Consider the following 20,298-nt stretch of genomic DNA (forward strand, 5'->3'; position numbering starts at 1 on the left):
GTTCACCCCAGTACGAAGTGTATAGCGAAGATGTCGTAGCAATGCATCTACAGGAGTACATGACAGGCACACTTATGACAGGTACTCCTAAGATCCTAATGTGTACGGAGTAGGCGACTAGCTAGCTAGGCGTACAGCAACAACACATAAGCGCGCGGCGCGCATTGATCAGACGAAGCGGGTATGGTCCTAGGATGCACCAGTCGATGCGCATCAGCAAAACTTGTGTTGTTCTGTACCAAGCTCGGCTATCCAGCATGACAGAACCTGCATGCATGTGTTGAATTCGCATCGCCTTCGCATGTACTACGGCCTGCCAAGCCTGAAAGTACTGCAGCTCACCGAAAGCCTGCACCACGGTACCGGAGCTGATCGATGGCCTGAAAGGCTGAAACCGCAGCGATCGAAAGCCAGACTTTTAGCTAGGTCTGTATGCTTGATGTTGGTATTGGCAGAGGCCGGAGCGGGACGCTGTATCGGTTTCTTGGTCCTCCTTTATTATACGATCGTACGTACCCTAGCTAGCTACGATCGCACCAGATGATGAGGAAACTCTAGCGATCTACTAGCACGCTGCACGCACTGATAGAATGATACAGTCCACACGGCGGGTCACGCACGTTTCCGATCATTAGAGAGGGACCTTTTATTTCTCGACATATTGGCTCTAATCGAAGACGACGTACATTGAATAAGCGAAGACCGTGGCAGGTTGGTTGGTTACCGAAAACACAGACACACACACGCACGCCGAATCCATTCAAACGCCGCTCGCCCATCTCGCCGGCCGGGCCGCGGTCAAGGAGAGCAAAAGGTGGCAGGAAACGGGAAGGAAAAAACTCGGCAGCAGAAACCGGAAAGGAAAGCGATCGCGCAAGGCGACACGAAGCCAGCTAGTACTCGCACTCAGTACAGCAGTACGCACAGGCCTCTCCTCTCTGAATTCTGAAACAAAACAAGAGTCCACACCGCATTGAATCGCTGCTTGCCCATACGCCGCAGAGTCCGTCCGTTCTCCAGAGCGACACACGCCGAAACAAAACTGTGACCACGGCGCGGGCCCACTGCCCAGTTGGAGTACTCCTACTTCCTTTTCTTTTCTTTCTTCTTGCTGGGGCTGTACAACCGTCCGAAAAAGGAAACGGGCGGTACGCCGTGGGCTCTACGCCGGCCGGACGGACCTTGAATTCCCTAGTGCTACCCGGTAACACACGAGGCGGTGGATGCATGATCTGAATCATCTGATCTATCCTACTCCAGGCTCCAAAGCTCAAGGGCGGGGTCGCCGGCCAACAGCTCCACCAGCCATTCCTCCTCCTGGTAGTAGCCGTCGGCGGAGAGCTCGGCCGCGGCCCGCTCGTCGTCGTCCACGCGCGCGGCGGCGGCGGCGGCGGTTTCGGGCCACGGCCAGGGGATGGGGGTCGGGGGCGGCGGCGCTCCGGCGCGCGTGTCGACGGCGGCCATGACGGTGGAGGCGGCGGCGGAGAAGGACGGGCCGCAGCTCTCCTCGTTGCCGTTGATGGTCACGAACCCCTTTTCCTCGTCCTCCTTGTCGCCCGAGGAGTAAATCTCCTTCTCCAGCCACCGCATCACCTCCTCCACGGCCTCCTCGTCGATGCCCGCCTCGCACTCGTCCTCCTCCTCCGCCTGCACCAGCTCCTTCACGACGCCCGCGCCGAAGGCCTCGCCTTCCCGCTTCCGCTTCCGTACGGCGGTGGCGTCATCCTCCTCCTCCATCGAACCGACAGATAGCGAGAGAGAGAAGCTCGGAGAAGGAACCGCCAACGCCAAGTGGAAAGGAGAAAACTCGAACAGAGAGGGGGGAGAGTGGGAAACTGAAGCGGTGGAGGCAGCACGGCAGCGGTCGACCGCCACGTAGGCGTATATATAGCCCACGGCGCGACGTGGCTGCGCGGCAGAGCACCTTGAGGACCGTCGGATCCGCCTCGGGACCCACACAGCGGCGCGCATCGGGCGGCCTCGATCGTTTTTGCCCCGAGGAAGAAGAAAAATAACAGGCCGCGTTCGCGCAAAACCGGGGCCCCCGCAGCTCGTGGCGCGTAGCGTACCGCGCTTTGGGAAGCCGCGATTTTTTTTATTTCATTTTTTCCTTTTTTTGTTTGGACGCGACGAGAGGAGACGGGCAGGGAAAGTCTTCCTCTCCCCGTGGTGTTGACTGGCCAGCTGGGCCCGTGCTGCGTGGGTGCGAGCCAGCTGGGCTGTTGCCAGAAACGCCTTCCCCTATCCTCTGCTCGTGACGGAAGCAGCAGCAGGAGCAGCCCAGGGCCCGAGACCGCACAGCCGTGCGATGGGAGGGTCCGCGATCGACAACCGTACGATCGGGAAACGTTTCTCGGCCGCCAAAGTTGGGAGTTTTCGCTCCTTTTGTGGCACTTTGCGTGGGGCGCCATTGTTTACCCCAAATGCAGAAGGGGCGCTCTAGAACTCTCCGCCCCCGATAATTAAGCCCCAACATAAATTTCGTGTACTGCACGGGAAGGATGTAGATATGGAAGTCGGGGCAATATGGAACGAACGGGGAAACTTCCCCCAGCACCAGTGGAACGCGCGCGCGTCTTTTGCTTGAAATGGTGCCGTCTAAATTAGCAACGTGAGCTGTAGCGCGTTAACCTTATTTCTTCCGAGGGAGGGTTTAAAGGAGATTTCCCTTTTTCTTGGTTGACACGGTTTTACTTTTACAGGAGCCGATGGGAATGGGAAGTGCGCGCGTTTATGCGTGATCCGGACGGAACGGTGCTAACAGGCCCAAATGATCACAAAGCAAAGAGTGTTTAAGCCAGTGGGCCTGCTCCAGCTACGGCCTGGAGTCTCTTTTTCGTGTATACCTGGCCCAATGGAGTTATTTGGGCCCATGGTCCCGAAAAAACCTAGTTTGAACAACATTCATGCAAGGAAAATGTGCAATCAGTCTTCTCATGAAGAAACTCTTAACCGTCACTTTCAAAAGTGCGACTCCATCTCTGACGGGACCGCGGATCCACCTGTCCTCTTCAGCTCATGTAGTTTGGTATTTTACTTTCTTGTTCAAGTCCTAGGCCAAAGCCAAAAGGATCCTACTCTCCCGCTATCAGGCTACTGAAAATGTTTTGCTCCCGCAAGTCTTCAAATTGTAGCTTCCTCTTTGATTTTAGCTGCAATGATCGTTGGTAGAGTGAAAACATGTCGAAGAATTCGTGCGTTTTGCCCGTTCCAAATCTCCTAACAAACTAACACGACACGCCTCTTTACAAGATCGTCTTTCATGGGTTACGTTGGTCCACCAATCCTTCATAAAAATTGCACTACCCCATTGATTCGGGTACACGTCGTGAAGGCCGAGCCAAAATTTAATCCCAATCCAGATTGTGATTGTGCAGCGGCACTTGAAGGGAAAATGGGCGCCTAATCGGCCACCTGCTTACAAGGAGGGCACAAGCCACAATTTGGCTGACCCCGACGCTCGAGACGATATGCGGTCGATACCCTATCTTGCATAATGGGCCATTCAAAGAATCTGTATTTTGGTGGTGCCTACACTTTCCAAACCGTGGGGTACATCATGGTGGTCATTGCACCAGCAAACTGTGCCTTGTAAGCTGATTCTGCAGAGTAAACCCATCAACGATAAATTTCCATCAGTTAGTATCTCGAATTCCATTGGTAAACTGAACATTGTTCAGCCTTTTCTGAAGAGAGTGAAACTCCTGGACTGGATGTGCTCCAAAGGTAGTTCTCGCTGGATTTCAATCGCAGCTTTGAACTGCTCTCACTAGTCACCAGGACCTGGGCGTCAGAATCAACTTCAAGACGCTTAAGGAGGTACTCTCTCCGTTCCATAATTTTTGTCTTAAATTTGTCTAAATGGATGTATCTATTTTTAAAAAGTGTCTAGATACATATAATATTTCGATAAAAATTATGGAATAGAGAGAATATAATTGTTGCAACTGCCTTAAAGATTGGGCTGCCGACGAGGGAGAATGCAACTGCAGTCCCGGCCTAATTGCGGCGGTGTTTATTCTGTTCATGCATCTCACACTCACAGGTAAATTTCCTTCTCTTCTCGTCCTCTTCCTTTTATCCTTTCTCACGGGGCATGCTGGGGAAAGACGGGGCACGCTTCAATGATTGTGTTGACCTTTAAACTAAGGACTCACCAATCCCGGTGAATTAACACCTTGTCATCCCGCTTAAACACACACCCCTTTTCACTAAGAAATGGATCTTTAGGCCCTGTTCGGTTTGGAGGATTTACAAAACATGAGAATAGAAAAAGTGTAGGAATAAGATGCCCAACCCATCCAAATTCTTTGGAAAACAAAACCTCAGGATTTCTGAATAACTAGCATTCGGTTGCACCATTTCCTAACATAGGAAAGGTACAGGAATACACTAGCCGTTAGCACACAATTAATTGACTCAACTAGCCGTTAGCTTTCAACTAGTACTAGTACGTGTATAAATAGCCTCACCGGTTCTCTTCAGTTCTTCCATTTTCCAGCTGCTCCTCGCACACTATGCTCTGTTTTATTCTCTTCAATCTCAGCTTTGCTCCTGGACAAGCCAACACAACAAGGCATAGCTGGCTGGAGAAATAAGGTCAGTACATATCCAGCTTCTGCAAAAAAAAACTTATTTTCTCCCAAGCAAAAGTAATGATTTTCTTTACTCTCTTCCATTCATTTTTCAGCATCATCTGCACAACGTCATTTCACAACATGTACTCAAGCTACCAGCGTAGATCAGCAACTGATGATGAGTTCATTAATTTTGTTCTCCCTACTTTAGAAGAGTCATCACCATCATCTTCTAGTAGGAGACCAATGCACACATCAAAGCTTACAGGTGCTTGTCGTGTTCATGAGATCCTTACTGGACATGAAAACTTATGCAAAAGGAACTTTCGCATGGAGGTTTCCATTTTTCTTGCACTAGTCAATAAGTTGTGTGAGAAAAAATATCTAGCTGATACAACATATGTTTCAGTAGAAAAACAAGTTGTTATATTTTTGTATGCAGTAGCAAAAAATGCAACCAATGAAACACTTCAAGATTGGTTTCAACATAGCCCAGATACAATACATCGACATTTCAAAAGAGTTCTTGAAGCAATCACAAATCTCACACCTATCTACATACGCCCACCTTCTCTACACCCGCATTCAATATTGAGGAAACCAAAAATTTACCCCTTCTTCAAGGTACGACTACATCTTGAATTGTTTTGGTTTAACATTGGAATAAAATATTTTTAAATATCTAACTTTGACTTGTCTTGTGTGCAGAATTGTATTGGTGCTGTAGATGGTACTCATATCCCTATGAAACTTCCATTGGATCAACAAAAACCATACAGAAATAGGAAGCAAACAATCTCACAGAATGCGATGGTTGCTTGTGATTTTGATTTGAAGTTTGTACATATAAATCCTGGTTGGGAGGGATCAGCTTCAGATGCAAGAGTTCTACAAGATGCACTTAACCATGGTTTTGAAGTTCCTGATGGCAAATTTTATCTAGTAGATGCTGGTTATGCAAATACACCTCAATTTCTTGCTCCCTATCGTGATACTAGGTATCACTTAAATGAACAAGGAAGAGCACGTCAAAAGCCACAGAATCACAAGGAACTATTCAATCTCGGACATGCTCAACTTCGGAATCATATTGAGAGAATTATTGGCATATGGAAAATGAGATTTCCTATACTGAAAGTTGCTTCGCATTTCTCAAAAGAAAAACAGATTGACACATCCGTGGCTTGTGCAGTTCTACATAACTTCATACGCATACACAATGGAGATATGACTTGGCCTAGTGATGCTACCATGGATATTGATCCTGACCAGATTGTTGATGTACCAAATGGAGACCATAGCTATCATGCTGACATCCATGCATTCAACAACTCCAGGCTTGCGGGACATCAAATGCGAGATACCATAGCACAACAAATGTGGGAGCAGTATGTATCACATAAAAATTCAAGATAAAGATAGTGAGAAGGCTCCCAAGTTGTATTACCACTGATGTAACTTGAAATATTAAAGTTCTAATCCATAATATATTAGTCTTAATATATTTTTCCTTGTTCCTTACCATGGCTGCAACAGATATAAGCTTGTACAAAATATTACCATTGATGTTAGTTGGACCTCTCGGCCTACCAAAATATACTAACCACCAAATGGCCAAAATATATGCTAACCACCACATGACACTATGAGATATGCAGGTTCTACTACTGTCCTCACGGCATACCAAAATATGCTAACCACCAAATGACCAAACTATATGCTAATCACCACATGACACCATGAGATGCAGGTTCTAGCACTGATAATTTGTGTTGCTACGTGTAATCTCCCTTTTAATCTAGGCCAACCGTAGTTCATCACTAGAAAATGATAAGAAAACTTCCCTGTGATCTTTTGCTTGGAAGATATCTGACGCCAACAAAATGTCACTCACTTGTAGACCATCTAACCCTTCAAGAGTTATAATACACTTGTTAATGCTTTAGGGATCCTCTGCTTTCTTCTCCTCAATAGAAGCTTTCTTCTCCTCGATAGCTGCAAATCGGTCTATTTCTTCCCGCTTCAGCTTTAGGTATCTCTCATGAAATCCCTCGGGAGGTTCAGTAGTACTTCTCTTTTGTTTTTTTGCACGTCTGCTGCTAGGCTTATCAGTACGTGCTTGTGCAGAGCTTGGTGTGGATTTCATTTGTTGAAAAGGTGTTGATGAACGCTAGGCAGCATCCGCAATGAAATCCTCGGTCTCTTCCTCAATAGAAAAATGCATACCATATTCTCCAGCACCTTGTAAAGTAGGCGATGGAGACTGATAAGCATCAGGCTGTTCATCAATAGAAATCACCACATTATTTGCCCTGCTTGCATAATAGTCCATACCACGACGAGTCCTTCCTTCAGCATGACGGCCTACATATATGTTCAATAAAAATTAGATTGGCATCAAGAAAAACATGACTAAAGCATGCTGAAAAAACACAAAGCTATAAGGATATTTCGCTAACCGTCGTAGAGTGGAACCAATTCAGCATAGTATGGGAAAGACTTGTCTCGCCATTGGAGGGCATCCTTGCTGTTCTTGCGAGCAGCAAATGTGGCCCAAATATCTGTTGGTGCATCTACCATCATTCTCACGCTATCCCATCCAAAACCACTTTCAGCTAACAAGTCTTTTACACTTCGATAATCTTTTTTTAAATCCTGCTCCTTTTGCTTGACTTGGTTAACAGTGAATGACACAACAAACTTGGTATTCAATTGAGAAGTAATACCTGTCCATGCTTCCATACTCCATGCATTTTGGTTTCGAAAACCAGGCACATCATGATCTTTCAAGAGTTGAATAAGAAATAGCTTCATTTGGTGACTCCATTTAGCTCTAGGACAAGTCCTTACGGTACCTAAAGCAGGTAGAAACTTGCTCAATTTCAACTATATTAGTCCTTCTAAGGAAGTAGGAGAACACACTAATCCAATTTATTTAAAACTGGAGCAATACCTATATATTATGCGCTTCGTCTGCAGTACCAAATTACTAATGCAAGAAATTTAACCCTTCAAGAGTAATACCTATTTGTTGAGAAGGTTGAGAAGTCACACGATCAGCTTCAAAATCGCTTAGTCCATGCGATTGTGAACGATGGCCTTGTTGCTCATAGCTCCGGTGATTACCATTCTGTAATAAGACAACAGTATTATTGCAACCAAAATAATCACCACAACTGATTGCTAATATTCTTCATCTGCACCTAAGCATCACACATTGATGCTACAGATTAATTACTGCTACGTAGGAGCACGTTAGTACACTGGCCAGATTAATCTCATTCAGTCATTCAGAGATGACTAGGACACACAGTAGATGGAGATTGATTGGTTCCGGCTTGAGAAAGATTACTTGGTGTACTGGTTCTACCTTCGGAATTGTCATCTGGTTGTATTTAACATCTCCTAATTATTGTCCAAAGCCAACTAATCATCTGGTTGTATTTAACGAAGAAAAACTCTGCTATTAATCTCCTAAGGGGACTGAAACCACAAAATCGATGAATCAGATCGACTGATCTCTGAACACCTGACATACCTGCAAAGAGGAACAAATGGCCATGTTGTAGGGACGACCTGGAGCAGTAGGAGAAGAAGAGATGGCCTCGCCTCGCCGTAGTGACGCAGGCGGAGAAGACGAGATGGGCGAGGGGAGAAACCAGCAGACGGGATCTGGTGGCTATCGTCGGTCGCTGCTCCCCTTCTAGACGAGGCGGAGTGCCTTCCTTTTTTCCCCCTTTTATTTGCCCTCGCGAAAGATCCAGCTATATTACTTTTGGCGCGAGAGTAGCGCGGGGGGCACTTCGCGCAGTCGTTCCGCGCCAGGAATTTTTACAGGCTCAGGAATCGGTTTTTCTAAGGAACTCGGTATCACCGATCCTGTGAACCGAATGTCACGTACAGGAAAATATCCTCTGGTTCAAAATCCCGTAAGAATCCGACAGATTTCTTGCAAACCGAAGGAGGCCTTAACCCTTTATCAGCTTCCTCCTCACTCCAGCATTGTTCACAAGAGAAAGCTTTACGTGAACACGTTCCACAGTGGTAGCAGTCCAATCCTTCCTCTCAGCTCCACTGTTCGTCAAAAGCAACCTCGTGATTCAATCGGCTGCAACTTTTCTCTGACGAGCAAAATTCCAGAGTTAATATCTACAGCGAGACGAACATACTGACCGACACATCTTAGAGAATCTGAATAAACTTTCCCTCGTGTTTGCCAACTGAAAACTTTGCGATAATATTTGAAACAAGAATGTAATTTGACAATACTCCATCAGTAGTTACTAATACAAGCCACTAACAATTACAAATTCAGATACATTCGTACTAGTATACAAAGTTAAGCATAACAAATCCCCAAAGAGTCCCATCCCCAAATTGTACTTGCACTAACAAAAAAGGAGGTAAAAAAAGAAGAAATAGGAAACAATAAACAAATGACTCAAGCTCTCAAACTGACTTACCACCCTCCCCCATCACTCCCCCGCCAAATTTCGTAAAATTCAAATCGAAAAGAATTTACAGCAACCCACGGTTGATTTGATTCGGTTTTGGATTTTCTACTGCGCACCGCAGCGGCATGATGATCATCGCAAGTGAAAAAGTAAAGCGACCTTTTCTTTGCCCGATATATTTGTTTTCGCAATGCGGCCCCTAGGAGATTCGCCCCGTTACTAGAAGGTCCACCTCCAGATCTTGACTCGGATCCTGACCTGGCACACGCGCGGCGCCATGGCGGTCGCCGTCGCCGGGGTACCGGTGGCGGCGTCGTCGGCGCCTGCCGACGGCTCCGGAGCCTCCACGACACCCGCAGCCGCCGCCGGCGCGGGCGCCTTGGAGACGGTGAGCTTGACGACCCCCTTCTTCTTGGCCGCCGGCGCGGGGGCCGTCGCGGGCGCGGCGACCTTGATGCCGTCGCAGTGCACCTGGATGCCGATCTTCTTGGTCCTGAGCCCGCCGACCTTCACCCCGGCCTTGGTCTCCAGGTCGAGCGTGATGGCGAAGCTTCCGGACTTCTTGATGTCGGAGCTGGCCGCGGCGGGGTCGACCCCGAGCGCGGACGCGGCCACGGTGGCCTTGATGACGGTGATATTGCCGGCCTCGTGCGCGAACCCGGGCACGGCGGCGTCCCCGAGCGGCACGGCGTTGGCGGCGGTGGCGGCGGAGACGGCGAAGTCGTCGTAGAGGAAGACGAGCTTCTTGTTGGGGTTCCTGGCGGTGAGGGTGAAGTCGATGGAGTCGGTGAGGGCCGGCGCGGCGGAGGAGTTGGAGAGGGCGAGCTTGTTGACGCGGGCGAGCGAGAGGGTGAAGGCCGGGCGGTGCGGGCGGTAGAGGAGGTAGAAGGCGCCGCCGGCCACGGCGGCTGCGAAGGCGAGGAGGAGCACGACGAGGATTGTCCAGAAGAAGCAGCAGCAACAGCTGAAGGGGCAGGAGCGCCCGCGCCCGCCGCGGCGGCCCTTGGAGGAGGGCCCCTGTGGGCGGTAGATGGGCCGCTGGTACATCTTGGGCGGGCCGCCGGTGGCAGCGCCGTTGCTGGCGGCGGCGGGGGGCTGCGGATTGGGCTTGCCGTTGGAAGACATTGCCGCCGGTGGAAGGGGCGAGGTCCTTTGCCCGGCGGAAGCTAGTTGGCTAGCTGGTTGGACTGGACTGGATTGGATTCCGTGCGCTTTGCTGAGTACTTGGCCGGGAGCTGGAGATCTATAAGCGAAGGGACGACGAGGAGGAAGAAGGAGAAGGTGAGTGAGGTGAGGGAAAAGGGACGGGTCACCTTACGGATGGTTCGTCCTCACCGAATCATTTGCTGCTGCTGCTGCTCGCTCAGCTCAGCTCAGGCAGCTCAGCTGATGCTTTCCTTTGCCTTTTATTTTAAGCAAGTCTCCTCCGTAATTCCCGTCTGCGCCCGAAAAATTCCTCCGGAAAATTCATTTCGGAATAATTTAAACTTGTTTTTACCGGGGGTACGACTTATACGTAAATCAGCATAATCTGTCAAAATCTTGAGTATTGTTACTGTTTGCCTGCTCGGCTCAATATACTCCACAAGAGTAATGATCAGAGATGGAGTATTTCACAAACCTCGAATTTGTATCGACAGATTTGACAGTAGATCAACTTGAGCAGCCTAGCACTAACCCTAACGCTAGTACGTCTAGCTTACTCCGGGTACTGTAGCAGTACTCCGATCCAGCCGGTACAATCAATTGCTACTTTAATTTGTCCCTCCAAAGCTTTATTATGCATCAATCAGGTACAAGTAATTACCTTCCCGCGAACCAGGCCTGCAATCCCCTGCCGAATTCTTCTTGCAGAAGTGCAGAGATTAATAAAAGCTCCATTTGTTGTAACTAAGTGCATTAAACTAATGGCAGCAGTAGCATCTGCGATCGTTTGGGGCCGGCCTTATATTACTGCCACTGATACTTCAATGAAGACTTGTGATCCGGGTTTGTTTTGGGCAAAGGCATCTTTGGGATCACACTCTCTGTTGCAAGTTGATTTTGGTATCCCAGGCTCTAGTCTATTACTCTCTCCTTCCCTTTATACTAGTATATGACATAATCCTTTTTACACGAGAATTATAGAACCCATAATTCAGCTAATCCATCGGTTAGGTAGACTGAATAAATAAAACCGGATTATCTAACAAGCAAAGACGCATAAGTATAACATCGATCCATGAAGCGTTTCGGACACAAAAATTGGAGAAGATCTACGAAAATACTCTCTGGAAGCAAGATTAATCTAATGTCCATAAAGAGTTTCAGATGGAATCTCCACCAAAATAACTTTGTTCTCAGTGAAGAATACATTTTTTTTTTGGAAAGGTGGGTTCATCGACCTCTCCATCGAACTGATGCAACAACCATTTTATGAAAAAAAGAAACAAACAATTCAGTCACGGATCACACAATGTGAATATAAAAATCAACTAGAGAAATCTAGAATCCTTTAGTGCATGTGCAAATAGCTCTTTACCTAACAGATGGTGGTGTTACCGTGTCGTCTTTTTTATCTGAGGATTGAGCTGGGCGGTTTTACGAATGGATGTGACTTTGAGATCAATAAATATTCCATTATGTTTTTTAGACAGAACTGAAAAAAATAACCCGTTTTATTTGCATTTTTTCTATTGAACCGTCAAACCATTTTTTTACAACAATTAGCTTTTTGCGGCTATCCAACCATTTTCCTATGGTCATGCAACGCCTCTTGATCGGTTGATCTGGTACTCCCTCTTGATCAGTTGAGTACATTTTATTTGCTTTGATCAAGATTCTGATAAAAAGTTACTCACCCTGATCCTAAATTCTTAACTCAAATTTGCCCAAATATAAATGTATCTATTCTTAAAAAACGTCTAGATACATATAATATTTCGACAACAATTTAGAATCGAAGAGAGTACTTCATTAACATGCATGAGTCATGTGGGCAAAATCATAACTATAGGCAACTACTTCTAAATACGAATACAATGATAGTATCAACTCAAAACATTTATTGATCAAAGAAAAACGAAATATATTTTATATTTTGGGAAAGAGGCAGTAGTAGTTAACTTCCAACACACAGGTAGCAGTAGTAGTTAACTTCCAGCAAAAATATCATTATATATAGACATTTATTTCTTGGGATGGGTGCTTTTGGTGTCAACGTCCTTGATAGTTGGCACGAAACTTGCCAAGGCAAACTTCCACGGAGGTGTCTAGTCACTTTCTTTCCCATCCTTGGCCATCAACGACGACAACCACGACGATGGATCTATATATACCCCAGCAAGCAGCCGGTGCATGTTCCACGATAGCGAAGGCGATTCACGAAAGAACTAGCGCAAAAGAATTACTACCGCCAAGACTTGTATTACCAATGTCTGTGGAATTTATCCCCGCAAAAAAAAAATTGTCTCTGGACTTTAGAAGGATCACAAGAGCGGGAGACATGAGATTGACGAGCAGAAAAATACTCACTCCGATTTTAAATTGTTGTCGGAAATATTACATGTATCTAGACGTTTTTTAAGAATAGATACATCTATATTTGAACAAATTTGAGTCAAGAATTTAGAATCAGATTACGTATTTCCGCATGTGTGGTTTATGTGCATTACATATCGTGGGGTTAGAGTTTACAAAATAATAATATTTTGGGGTTAGCACTTAGCAGCATGGAGCGATGGCGATGGTTTTTCTCTGGTTGTTGCGCCGTGCCGGGTAGGACGTCGCCGGCAGTCCAGCTGTGCTCTGCACCCTGAGGTTGCTCGTGCATGCGTGGCCCTACACGTTCAAACTAAACGTGATTTTCATCCATTTAATTATCGACATGAAGTTTGCTCGTGAATTCTACATGTTCTTCCGGCAGACTAAACAACGCCGCCCGAGTTCCATGCCTTTCCGCTTTTACGTTACCCAAACTATTGCTTCCGTAAATCGACACGAAACAGAGCAGAAGTACAAATCGGGACATTGTTGATAGCCGAACTTCTAAACTCTCAAGATAAAAAAAGAAAGATAGTCAAACTTGTACTTTCTCTGTCCAACAAAGGATGTCTCAATTTTGATTACATTTGAATGCATCTATACACAAAGTCATGTCTACATACATTCAAATTTTAACAAACTTGAGACATCTTTTGTTGGACGGAGGAAGTAGTAGAGTTTAACTGGAGCTTTGTCCAAAACACCATCTTTCCATAACCCAGAGAGAGTACATCTAGCAAAGCAGCTGTTACATAAGCTAATTAATGTTATTTGCACATGGAACCGAACATGGCCCCTATCATTTATATTCCCTACTTTTTCTCCATAAACAAGAAATCGCCGTGAAAAAGACGGACTACTCGAACTGCACCAAACACAGCCATGTCATTGACCATGCACGCACCTTGCTTGTAAATTAAACCTCCCTGTCTCCAGCAGTGCTGCCAGTGATCAAGAAGCCTCTTTCGTAGTCATACATTAATCATGTCGATCCATGACGTCCACCGAGAATAGTAACCGAGCGAAATGGAGCTTCGATCCAACGGCGGTAGTTGGGAGGATCGGAATATTCAAGCTCCTGTTTCGTTGGTAAGGAGGGGATGCCAAGGTAAGTCATCTATCGCTGTCTAGCTAAGTGTCTACCCCTAAAATACAATTGAGATGTATTTTTTCATTAAAATCTAGCATCCACCTGACGAGTGGTACCAAAAATACAACAATCTTGTCATCATGTGTGAACAACCAGCTGGGATTTCACGAATCCCTTGTCATATGCAGCCCCTCTTTCTATTGTTGATGTGACTTTTGGTATTTATGTCAAAGTTTGGGGGTCCAAATTAGTACACTTGAACATTCCCAAGTTTTTTTTTCCGCCTAAGCAAGGGGACGAAGGGCACGAGCTCTGTCATTCAAGATAAGAGTTACTATCCGGTTAATTTAGAAACAACAGACGGAAACCAGATTTACAAACACCCAAAACACCCAAAAGCAAACACACTGGAGCTTAATGGCTCGGAGATAGGGTCCAGACTGATACCAGTACTCCCTCCGTCAGATATCAAGTGATTCAAATTTGTCTAAAAATAACGAATCTATATACTAAAATACGTCTAGATGCCTGTAATATTTCGACACTTAATATGGGAGGGACGGAGGAAGGACATGTTCATATAAAATATTGGTTCTTGAATTGTTGCACACGGTGTTTTATGGCGTTTCTGGCCCTAGAAACCTTTATACAGACAATATTTATGCAAATGTTCCCTCTTCTCATTAACGCCTATTGCAATATCAGTAGGTACATAGCTAGGCACGGTTTATTAATGATGCTAAAGTACCGTCATTCCGTCACATGATTCTAACCGTAAGTGCCCACGACGTGAAACATGTCCGGAAGAACTGGAGTAATCTGCGGCGAGAGGTACATCAGTACATGGCACCGACGCCGACAGGGATCACGTAGGAACGCCGGCTTCCATTTGCTGCCGGAGTGATCACTGCCGGGATGACGGTGGTACATCATCCAGACTGCTTAGATCGATCACGTTTGTGTCTGCAAGAAAGCCGTGACATGTACCCATATCCGTCTGCGTAGGTCACATGGTTCGTGGACATCCTGAAAGGGAACCAAGAAATTCTGCTTTCTCGCGGCATCTTGTCCTTTCTTGCTTAGATCTCTCCCCGCACCGTCTATTGTCGATCGTAGCAATCGATCGAACAAAACCGTCAGCTTTTGGGAGTAAAGTTTGCCGATAATGATGAACTCAAGGAAATACTAGACTTTAAATGATGGCATGGCCATCCGGACCATTTTTTTTTGAGCATTTTTTGTTTTGAACGTGCAAAGTGAAAACACATGCTACAGATCAGTGTTCATTCTACAGGTTAGTGTGAAGTTACATATTCTACATACCAATGATCAGTTGCCAAGATGTTTTGCATCATTCAGATTTCTCTTACTAGCACGCTGGATGCAATAGATAAAAAGTAACACAAAACACTGGGTTGTTTCAAGAAAGCACAAAATGCTGGAGCACTGCTAATCAGCACCCAACTCTTGCAAGTTGATGAACAGATTGTACGAAATTGCTCCAAATATCTGAGATACCAACACGAAACTTCAAATGGATATTATACTGGCTTGCAGGAACTCGATTGCTAAATAAAGTTGGTACACGGAGGCAAGGTGCCAGTGGTAGATAAAACACCACAAGTGAATTGAGCCCAGAAATTAAAAAGAACAGTCGTCTGAGATGAGAACTCATGCAGGAGACCATGCCTTGACAGCCATATCTCGCCTTATATTTTGGCTATACCTCTAACTCCAGTGGTGTTTTGCCTTGCAAATTATACAACATCAAGCAGCGGCAACCTTCCTTCCATCTTCAATGAAATAGATGGCCGATTCAGGTACCTAGAAAGTATAAAGGCAAGGAGAAAGCCATAAGTATTGAAAAGTCACCTTTCATAAGCCATTAATATTAACAAAATTTGACTGGCAGTAATCATATCATGATCGTAATATGTGAAACAACTCAAATAACCTTTTTATCAGTGTTACGGCGCAAATGCATAACAAATTGTACTCATGATTAGTCCAGAAATAGAACGAAAAATAGCGACAATATTTTTTCCCCAAAGATATAAGAATATGCCATTAAAAAAGGGAACCTATATAAGGAATTGATGAGGACTTTGGGCGACTGCTGTTTGTTGAGAACAGGACTTGAACCATGGGAGATAGGCTCCCCATTGTTGCTACCTTAAAGGCTTAAACTTTCTCAGGCAAATGTGACAAATGCAAGAATGATCGGGCTAGCCTAACCACTGAGGCGCTGACCGAATACAAGATAACCAAAAAAAGCTACCATGGCTCTATGTTCCTATACATTTCCACTTTCTCAGCATGGAAGTGCATTATTGAACATTTATTTTGTTAAATAGTTAGTGCCAAGAAAAAATATTAGATTAAATAGATAGTGGATGTTCTCCCCATGTTCTTGTGAAACCAAATTGAATTGTCAAGTTGATAAAGTACCAGAAAGTTATCATCCATGAAAGCATACAGAAGATGTAAACCATAAAAAAAATGCAGAGATGATGGATAAATTACATCAGGCCATGTATCTGTAATGAACTCCACAACATCATATGATATGTCCCCTTGCACATCAATTTGCTCCTTCTCAGTTGGGCCCTGGAGAACATATTACAAGAAAAGATTGATGATTAAACAAAGCTTAAATGAATATCAGAAGTCTTGATAATCTCTAGATACTAGTATACCTTAACAACAGAAGCTCCAGTAGCAAACTTCTTCCCGAGCTTCTTTGAAGCATCAGTTAGCTTTACACCTAAAGAGTTCAGCAGACAAATATGATCTATTAAACAATGGCCATCATTGATAGCAAAGATCTACCACCATGAAACTTTAACACAGGTTCAGCTTAAGCCTGGATATAGTATCTGTAGAACAAACTCTTCTACAGAGTTTAAAATGATGTCCATCCAGCTTACTTCATTAGCTGGAAACAGTTCGTGCACAGCCATTTAACTCGTAAACAAGAGGGCTTATTCAACACCACTCACCAAACAATTCCAGACCTTTCACCACAGTAACACATTTGCGCTTGTTGCGGACAATCTTCTCAATAATAACCTCTTGCTTGTCCTACAGATACACAAGGGGAATTTATCCACCAAAAATGGCATATATATATATAGATTTAGACTGGCCCCAACTCAAACCCATAGACATGAATACAATAGCAGTCGAGCATAAAATGGTCATGTCACATGCCAAAGTAACTAGTACTGGAGTGAAACATGAGGTTGCATCAAACACCCAAATAACAAATATTCAGTTTCAATTCCTCGATTTCAGAGTAACATCTAATGGTGAAGCTACACAGCTAGAAAGTGGATTGTGGAAAGTGTGCAAGGGAACCAACCTTTTTCTTGAGCTTACCACCAGGCAGGCGTTTCACGTCTTCCTGCTTAGATGCTGAAGCACCCCCTGCAAACACAGGAACATCAATCAACTTTGACCGATCGTATGCTAAATCGAAGACTCACATCCACTCTCGCTACATCACTAAGAGTATAACACAACAAATTTGTAGAGGGGAAAAAAGAGACGGGCATGAGTTTACGCCAACCTGCACTGGTGGAGCCATCGGCGGAGATACCGACGCCTTGCAGGCGCACGGCGACCTTATCCACGTCCTTGTCGTCGCCGCCTTCACGCCCCAAACAGATCAAACGACACGCACCGTCAGAGAGTCGAGCCAACACGGAGCGCAAACAAAGAGGGGGAGGGGGAAAACAAGCAAGGCAGTTAGGTCAGCGCGGCGAACCGGAGGAGGAGGCGATTAGCTCGTCGGGGTAGACGCCGGGCGCGTGGGCGCGGAGCCAGGGCTTGCAGCGCTCGAAGTCGGGGCCGAACTCGCAGTACTCCGCGGGGAGGCCGCAGACGCCGCAGTAGAGCACCTTCACCGGAGCTGGCTTCTCAGCCGCCATCGCCGCCGGTTCCTCCGGATTCGATTCGACCCGATCTGGTGCGGAATGCTCGACGAAGGGGATGATGGGGGGCGGCGGGCTGCGCGAATCTGTGTTGCCCTGCTCGAGTGCTCGTGCTCGCCGTGGATGCGATTTTTTCCGTTTCTCTTTCTCCTCTTGGGGACGCGCAAGAGAAAAAGGAAAAGTTGGAGAGTCAGCAGCTCCGTATTGGGCTGGGCTACGGGCTACTGCAGCCTAGCTTGCTTTTCGTTTCCCAGCATGGGCTTCGTTGGGCTGGGGTAAGTATTGTCATATTGGGCTATGCCCGTCCATATTACGGCCTGAACTTCACTGTTTTCTTTTCTCTAAGTACTTCCTTCATTCTCAAATAAGTGACGTGGATTTATATATGTTCTTATACAAGTCGTCACTTATTTCAGGACGGAGTGAGTATCAACTTCACTTATATGTGCCCGTAATCACCAGCTGTGATTACGATGTAACCATGTCATCTAAGCAATAAAGAGGTTCTTTACTGTCAAAAAAAATATTTGCCCGGTAAAAAAAATCACTTATTTGCGTACTGTCCAAAACAAACTTCACAATCACTTATTTGGGTCGAAAGTGATGAAGAGTCGGCGTTTTCCACATGTAACCATGTTTTTTTGCTAGCCGATAAACACGAGCAAACATACAGTCATACTTTGCAAATAAACACGAGTACAGCCATGAGTGCGCAAACCCTGCAGACAGTCAACGTTCTTCGGAGAACAGCAGGGCTCGACCCACAGGTTTCAGTTGCAAAAGCCAAAACGATACATTTGGAAAACCCGAATGATCGAAATATAATTTACGTAACTGCAACAACAAATGTACATGATGAGAAATAAAAACCTCCACGTTTCACAGATCGACAACGTTAAAAATTTATGTTGCGAAACCAGGTGCACAGAGATCTGGAATTGTTCAATCTCCGCCCCGCTGATTTTCTCAAACGCTCGTGCCAGCGAAGAATATAGACTGATCGGCTAAGATCAATTTTATTTTGAGGTTCATGAATCTGGCAAAAGTTTGCCACCGAGCCGTGCAGGCAGACCACGGACGGAAGATCATTAGGTCATTAGGGAGAGAAAGAGTCGATTGCATTAGGCGCCAGGGCCGGGAATGGAAACGGTCGATGCAGGCTCGTGTACTCCGCGGACTAGGACTCATGCTGGGCCTACATGTTTTCTGGCCTGTTGAAAGGCGTGCGTTGTTTGCTGACTGAGTGACGGTATCGTTGCCATCAGGACATCTTCAACGAGTCACGGATACATAGGTTTCATGTCATCATTTTTTTTCCATCCTAATCTCATCTCTTCTTTATTATGTAGAGATATTTTATTTTATAATTTTTTCTTTTCTAGCAGGCCCACTGTCATTCTCTTTTTTAGTCTTGGTACCCGTGTAGTAGTGGTATCTTGCAGAAGAAACCATCTCTTTAACTTTTGGTTACACCTCAGTAAAAAAGTAGGAAAGAGAATTTAAGTACCTACCCTTGTTGGAGATGTCCTTAGTGTACATTATACCACTCGTAGGCCTCTTATTTTAGGGGATTCTCGCAGGCCTCTTTCGACGTTTCTACTTGCCGTCATCTTTTAAGCGTTCATGGCATTTTTCTTTCTTTCTTTGTGGCACTAAATAATGTTGTTTTTTATGTTGTCGACTGCCTTTTCACGTAATCAACACAAAGACATTAAAATTAATTTTGTACAAATAGACACATCTGATTTGTGGGCCATGCTAATCAAACTTGATCCTCACCCAATTCACCGTCAAGTCGTAAGGAGGTCGTACACAAGGCATTTATCACTACTCCCTCCGTCCACAAATAAGTGTGCTTCTAAGTTTGTCCTAAGTCAAACTTTTCTAGACTTGACCAACATTGTTGAAAAGAGTTTCAACATATATGACATCAAATCGGTATATTATGAAATTACATTTCAAAACGGATCTAATGACAATAATTTGGTATCATAAATGTTGATGCTTTTTTTCCAAAAAAGTTGGTCAAAGTTTAATATCTTTAACTTAGGACAAAACTAGATGTACACTTATTTACGGACGGAAAGAGTACTATACTTCAACGATGTGTGTTTAAGATATTCAACAGGAGAGGAGAGAATTAGAAGTTTGCTACCTAGTCACACCTTGGAGCGTATGCATGAGTTGCATGTTAACTACTCCCTCCGTCTCATATTAAGTGACTCAAATTTACCTAAATATGGATGTATTTATGCATAAAAAGCGTCTACATACATGCATGCAATAAAAAGTCACTTAATATGGGAGGAGGGAGTATAACCTTGATTTATCTCTACGTTTAACATTTGCCACATCATCAAAAGGCACTGTCCATCATCATTAAGAAACCATGATTTTATATGTACGGGAGGGAGTGTCAGCCTTTCAACCTGCGAGTACAGAAAGGAACACAAGAAATCTACACACTCAACAATCTGAGACTCGAAAACAAGACAGATCTTCTGGTCGACATGGCTACAATCGAGACATATCAAGCACACTTATTCCCGAGCATACTAATGAATCGATCGGCGACGACTCTCCCGGCCAGCTAGCGACGTGGACGTCCGCCGCTGACGCCGGTGGTAGACTTAGCTAGGTGCCTAGGTATATACATATGCAACGATCTGGTCACCAGCAGCAGCAGCAACGATATATCTGATGCAGCTGCAAGGGTTGTCCAT

The 20,298-nt window shown here is 45.3% G+C and overlaps 3 protein-coding genes across 4 annotated transcripts; all 3 read right to left on the reverse strand.

Moving 5' to 3' along the window:
• Nucleotides 1-6,450: 6,450 nt before the first annotated feature.
• Nucleotides 6,451-11,070, reverse strand: LOC100836746 (uncharacterized protein At2g29880-like). Of its 2 annotated transcripts, XM_024460143.1 has the most exons (5): nt 10,839-11,070; nt 7,602-7,707; nt 7,304-7,432; nt 7,037-7,138; nt 6,451-6,941 (listed from the first exon to the last, which is right to left on the reverse strand). In XM_024460143.1, the coding sequence occupies exons 1-5, from the start codon at nt 10,929-10,931 to the stop codon at nt 6,748-6,750; spliced, it is 624 nt and encodes a 207-aa protein (XP_024315911.1). In that variant the 5' UTR covers nt 10,932-11,070; the 3' UTR covers nt 6,451-6,747. The 2 variants fall into 2 exon arrangements, with proteins under 2 accessions (XP_024315911.1, XP_024315910.1); XM_024460142.1 differs by having other exon boundaries at nt 7,037-7,432.
• Nucleotides 8,790-10,428, reverse strand: LOC100836538 (NDR1/HIN1-like protein 6). The gene has a single exon (XM_003564859.4). The coding sequence runs from the start codon at nt 10,154-10,156 to the stop codon at nt 9,251-9,253; it is 906 nt and encodes a 301-aa protein (XP_003564907.1). The 5' UTR covers nt 10,157-10,428; the 3' UTR covers nt 8,790-9,250.
• A 4,051-nt stretch (nt 11,071-15,121) lies between the features above and the next one.
• Nucleotides 15,122-17,723, reverse strand: LOC100838976 (translation machinery-associated protein 22). The gene is made up of 7 exons (XM_003564867.4): nt 17,410-17,723; nt 17,212-17,292; nt 17,005-17,069; nt 16,643-16,724; nt 16,340-16,407; nt 16,167-16,250; nt 15,122-15,467 (listed from the first exon to the last, which is right to left on the reverse strand). The coding sequence occupies exons 1-7, from the start codon at nt 17,570-17,572 to the stop codon at nt 15,411-15,413; spliced, it is 600 nt and encodes a 199-aa protein (XP_003564915.1). The 5' UTR covers nt 17,573-17,723; the 3' UTR covers nt 15,122-15,410.
• Between the last annotated feature and the right edge of the window lie 2,575 nt (nt 17,724-20,298).

Source organism: Brachypodium distachyon, chromosome 2 (assembly GCF_000005505.3).
Source record: "Brachypodium distachyon strain Bd21 chromosome 2, Brachypodium_distachyon_v3.0, whole genome shotgun sequence".
NCBI classification, from domain to species: domain Eukaryota; kingdom Viridiplantae; phylum Streptophyta; class Magnoliopsida; order Poales; family Poaceae; genus Brachypodium; species Brachypodium distachyon.

What these genes read in the sequence shown, in the direction of transcription:
- LOC100836538 (XM_003564859.4), bottom strand. Translation starts at nt 10,156, where the DNA reads ATGTCTTCCAACGGCAAGCCCAATCCGCAGCCCCCCGCCGCCGCCAGC.
- LOC100836746 (XM_024460142.1), bottom strand. Translation starts at nt 10,931, where the DNA reads ATGCACTTAGTTACAACAAATGGAGCTTTTATTAATCTCTGCACTTCT. An exon ending in CAGGCCTGGTTCGCGGGAAG is followed by an intron (nt 7,708 to 10,838) that starts GTAATTACTTGT and finishes GTCTTATTACAG; the next exon opens with AATGGTAATCACCGGAGCTA. An exon ending in ATTGGTTCCACTCTACGACG is followed by an intron (nt 6,942 to 7,036) that starts GTTAGCGAAATA and finishes ACATATATGTAG; the next exon opens with GCCGTCATGCTGAAGGAAGG.
- LOC100838976 (XM_003564867.4), bottom strand. Translation starts at nt 17,572, where the DNA reads ATGGCGGCTGAGAAGCCAGCTCCGGTGAAGGTGCTCTACTGCGGCGTC. An exon ending in GCTAATCGCCTCCTCCTCCG is followed by an intron (nt 17,293 to 17,409) that starts GTTCGCCGCGCT and finishes TGGGGCGTGAAG; the next exon opens with GCGGCGACGACAAGGACGTG. An exon ending in CGATGGCTCCACCAGTGCAG is followed by an intron (nt 17,070 to 17,211) that starts GTTGGCGTAAAC and finishes CTGTGTTTGCAG; the next exon opens with GGGGTGCTTCAGCATCTAAG.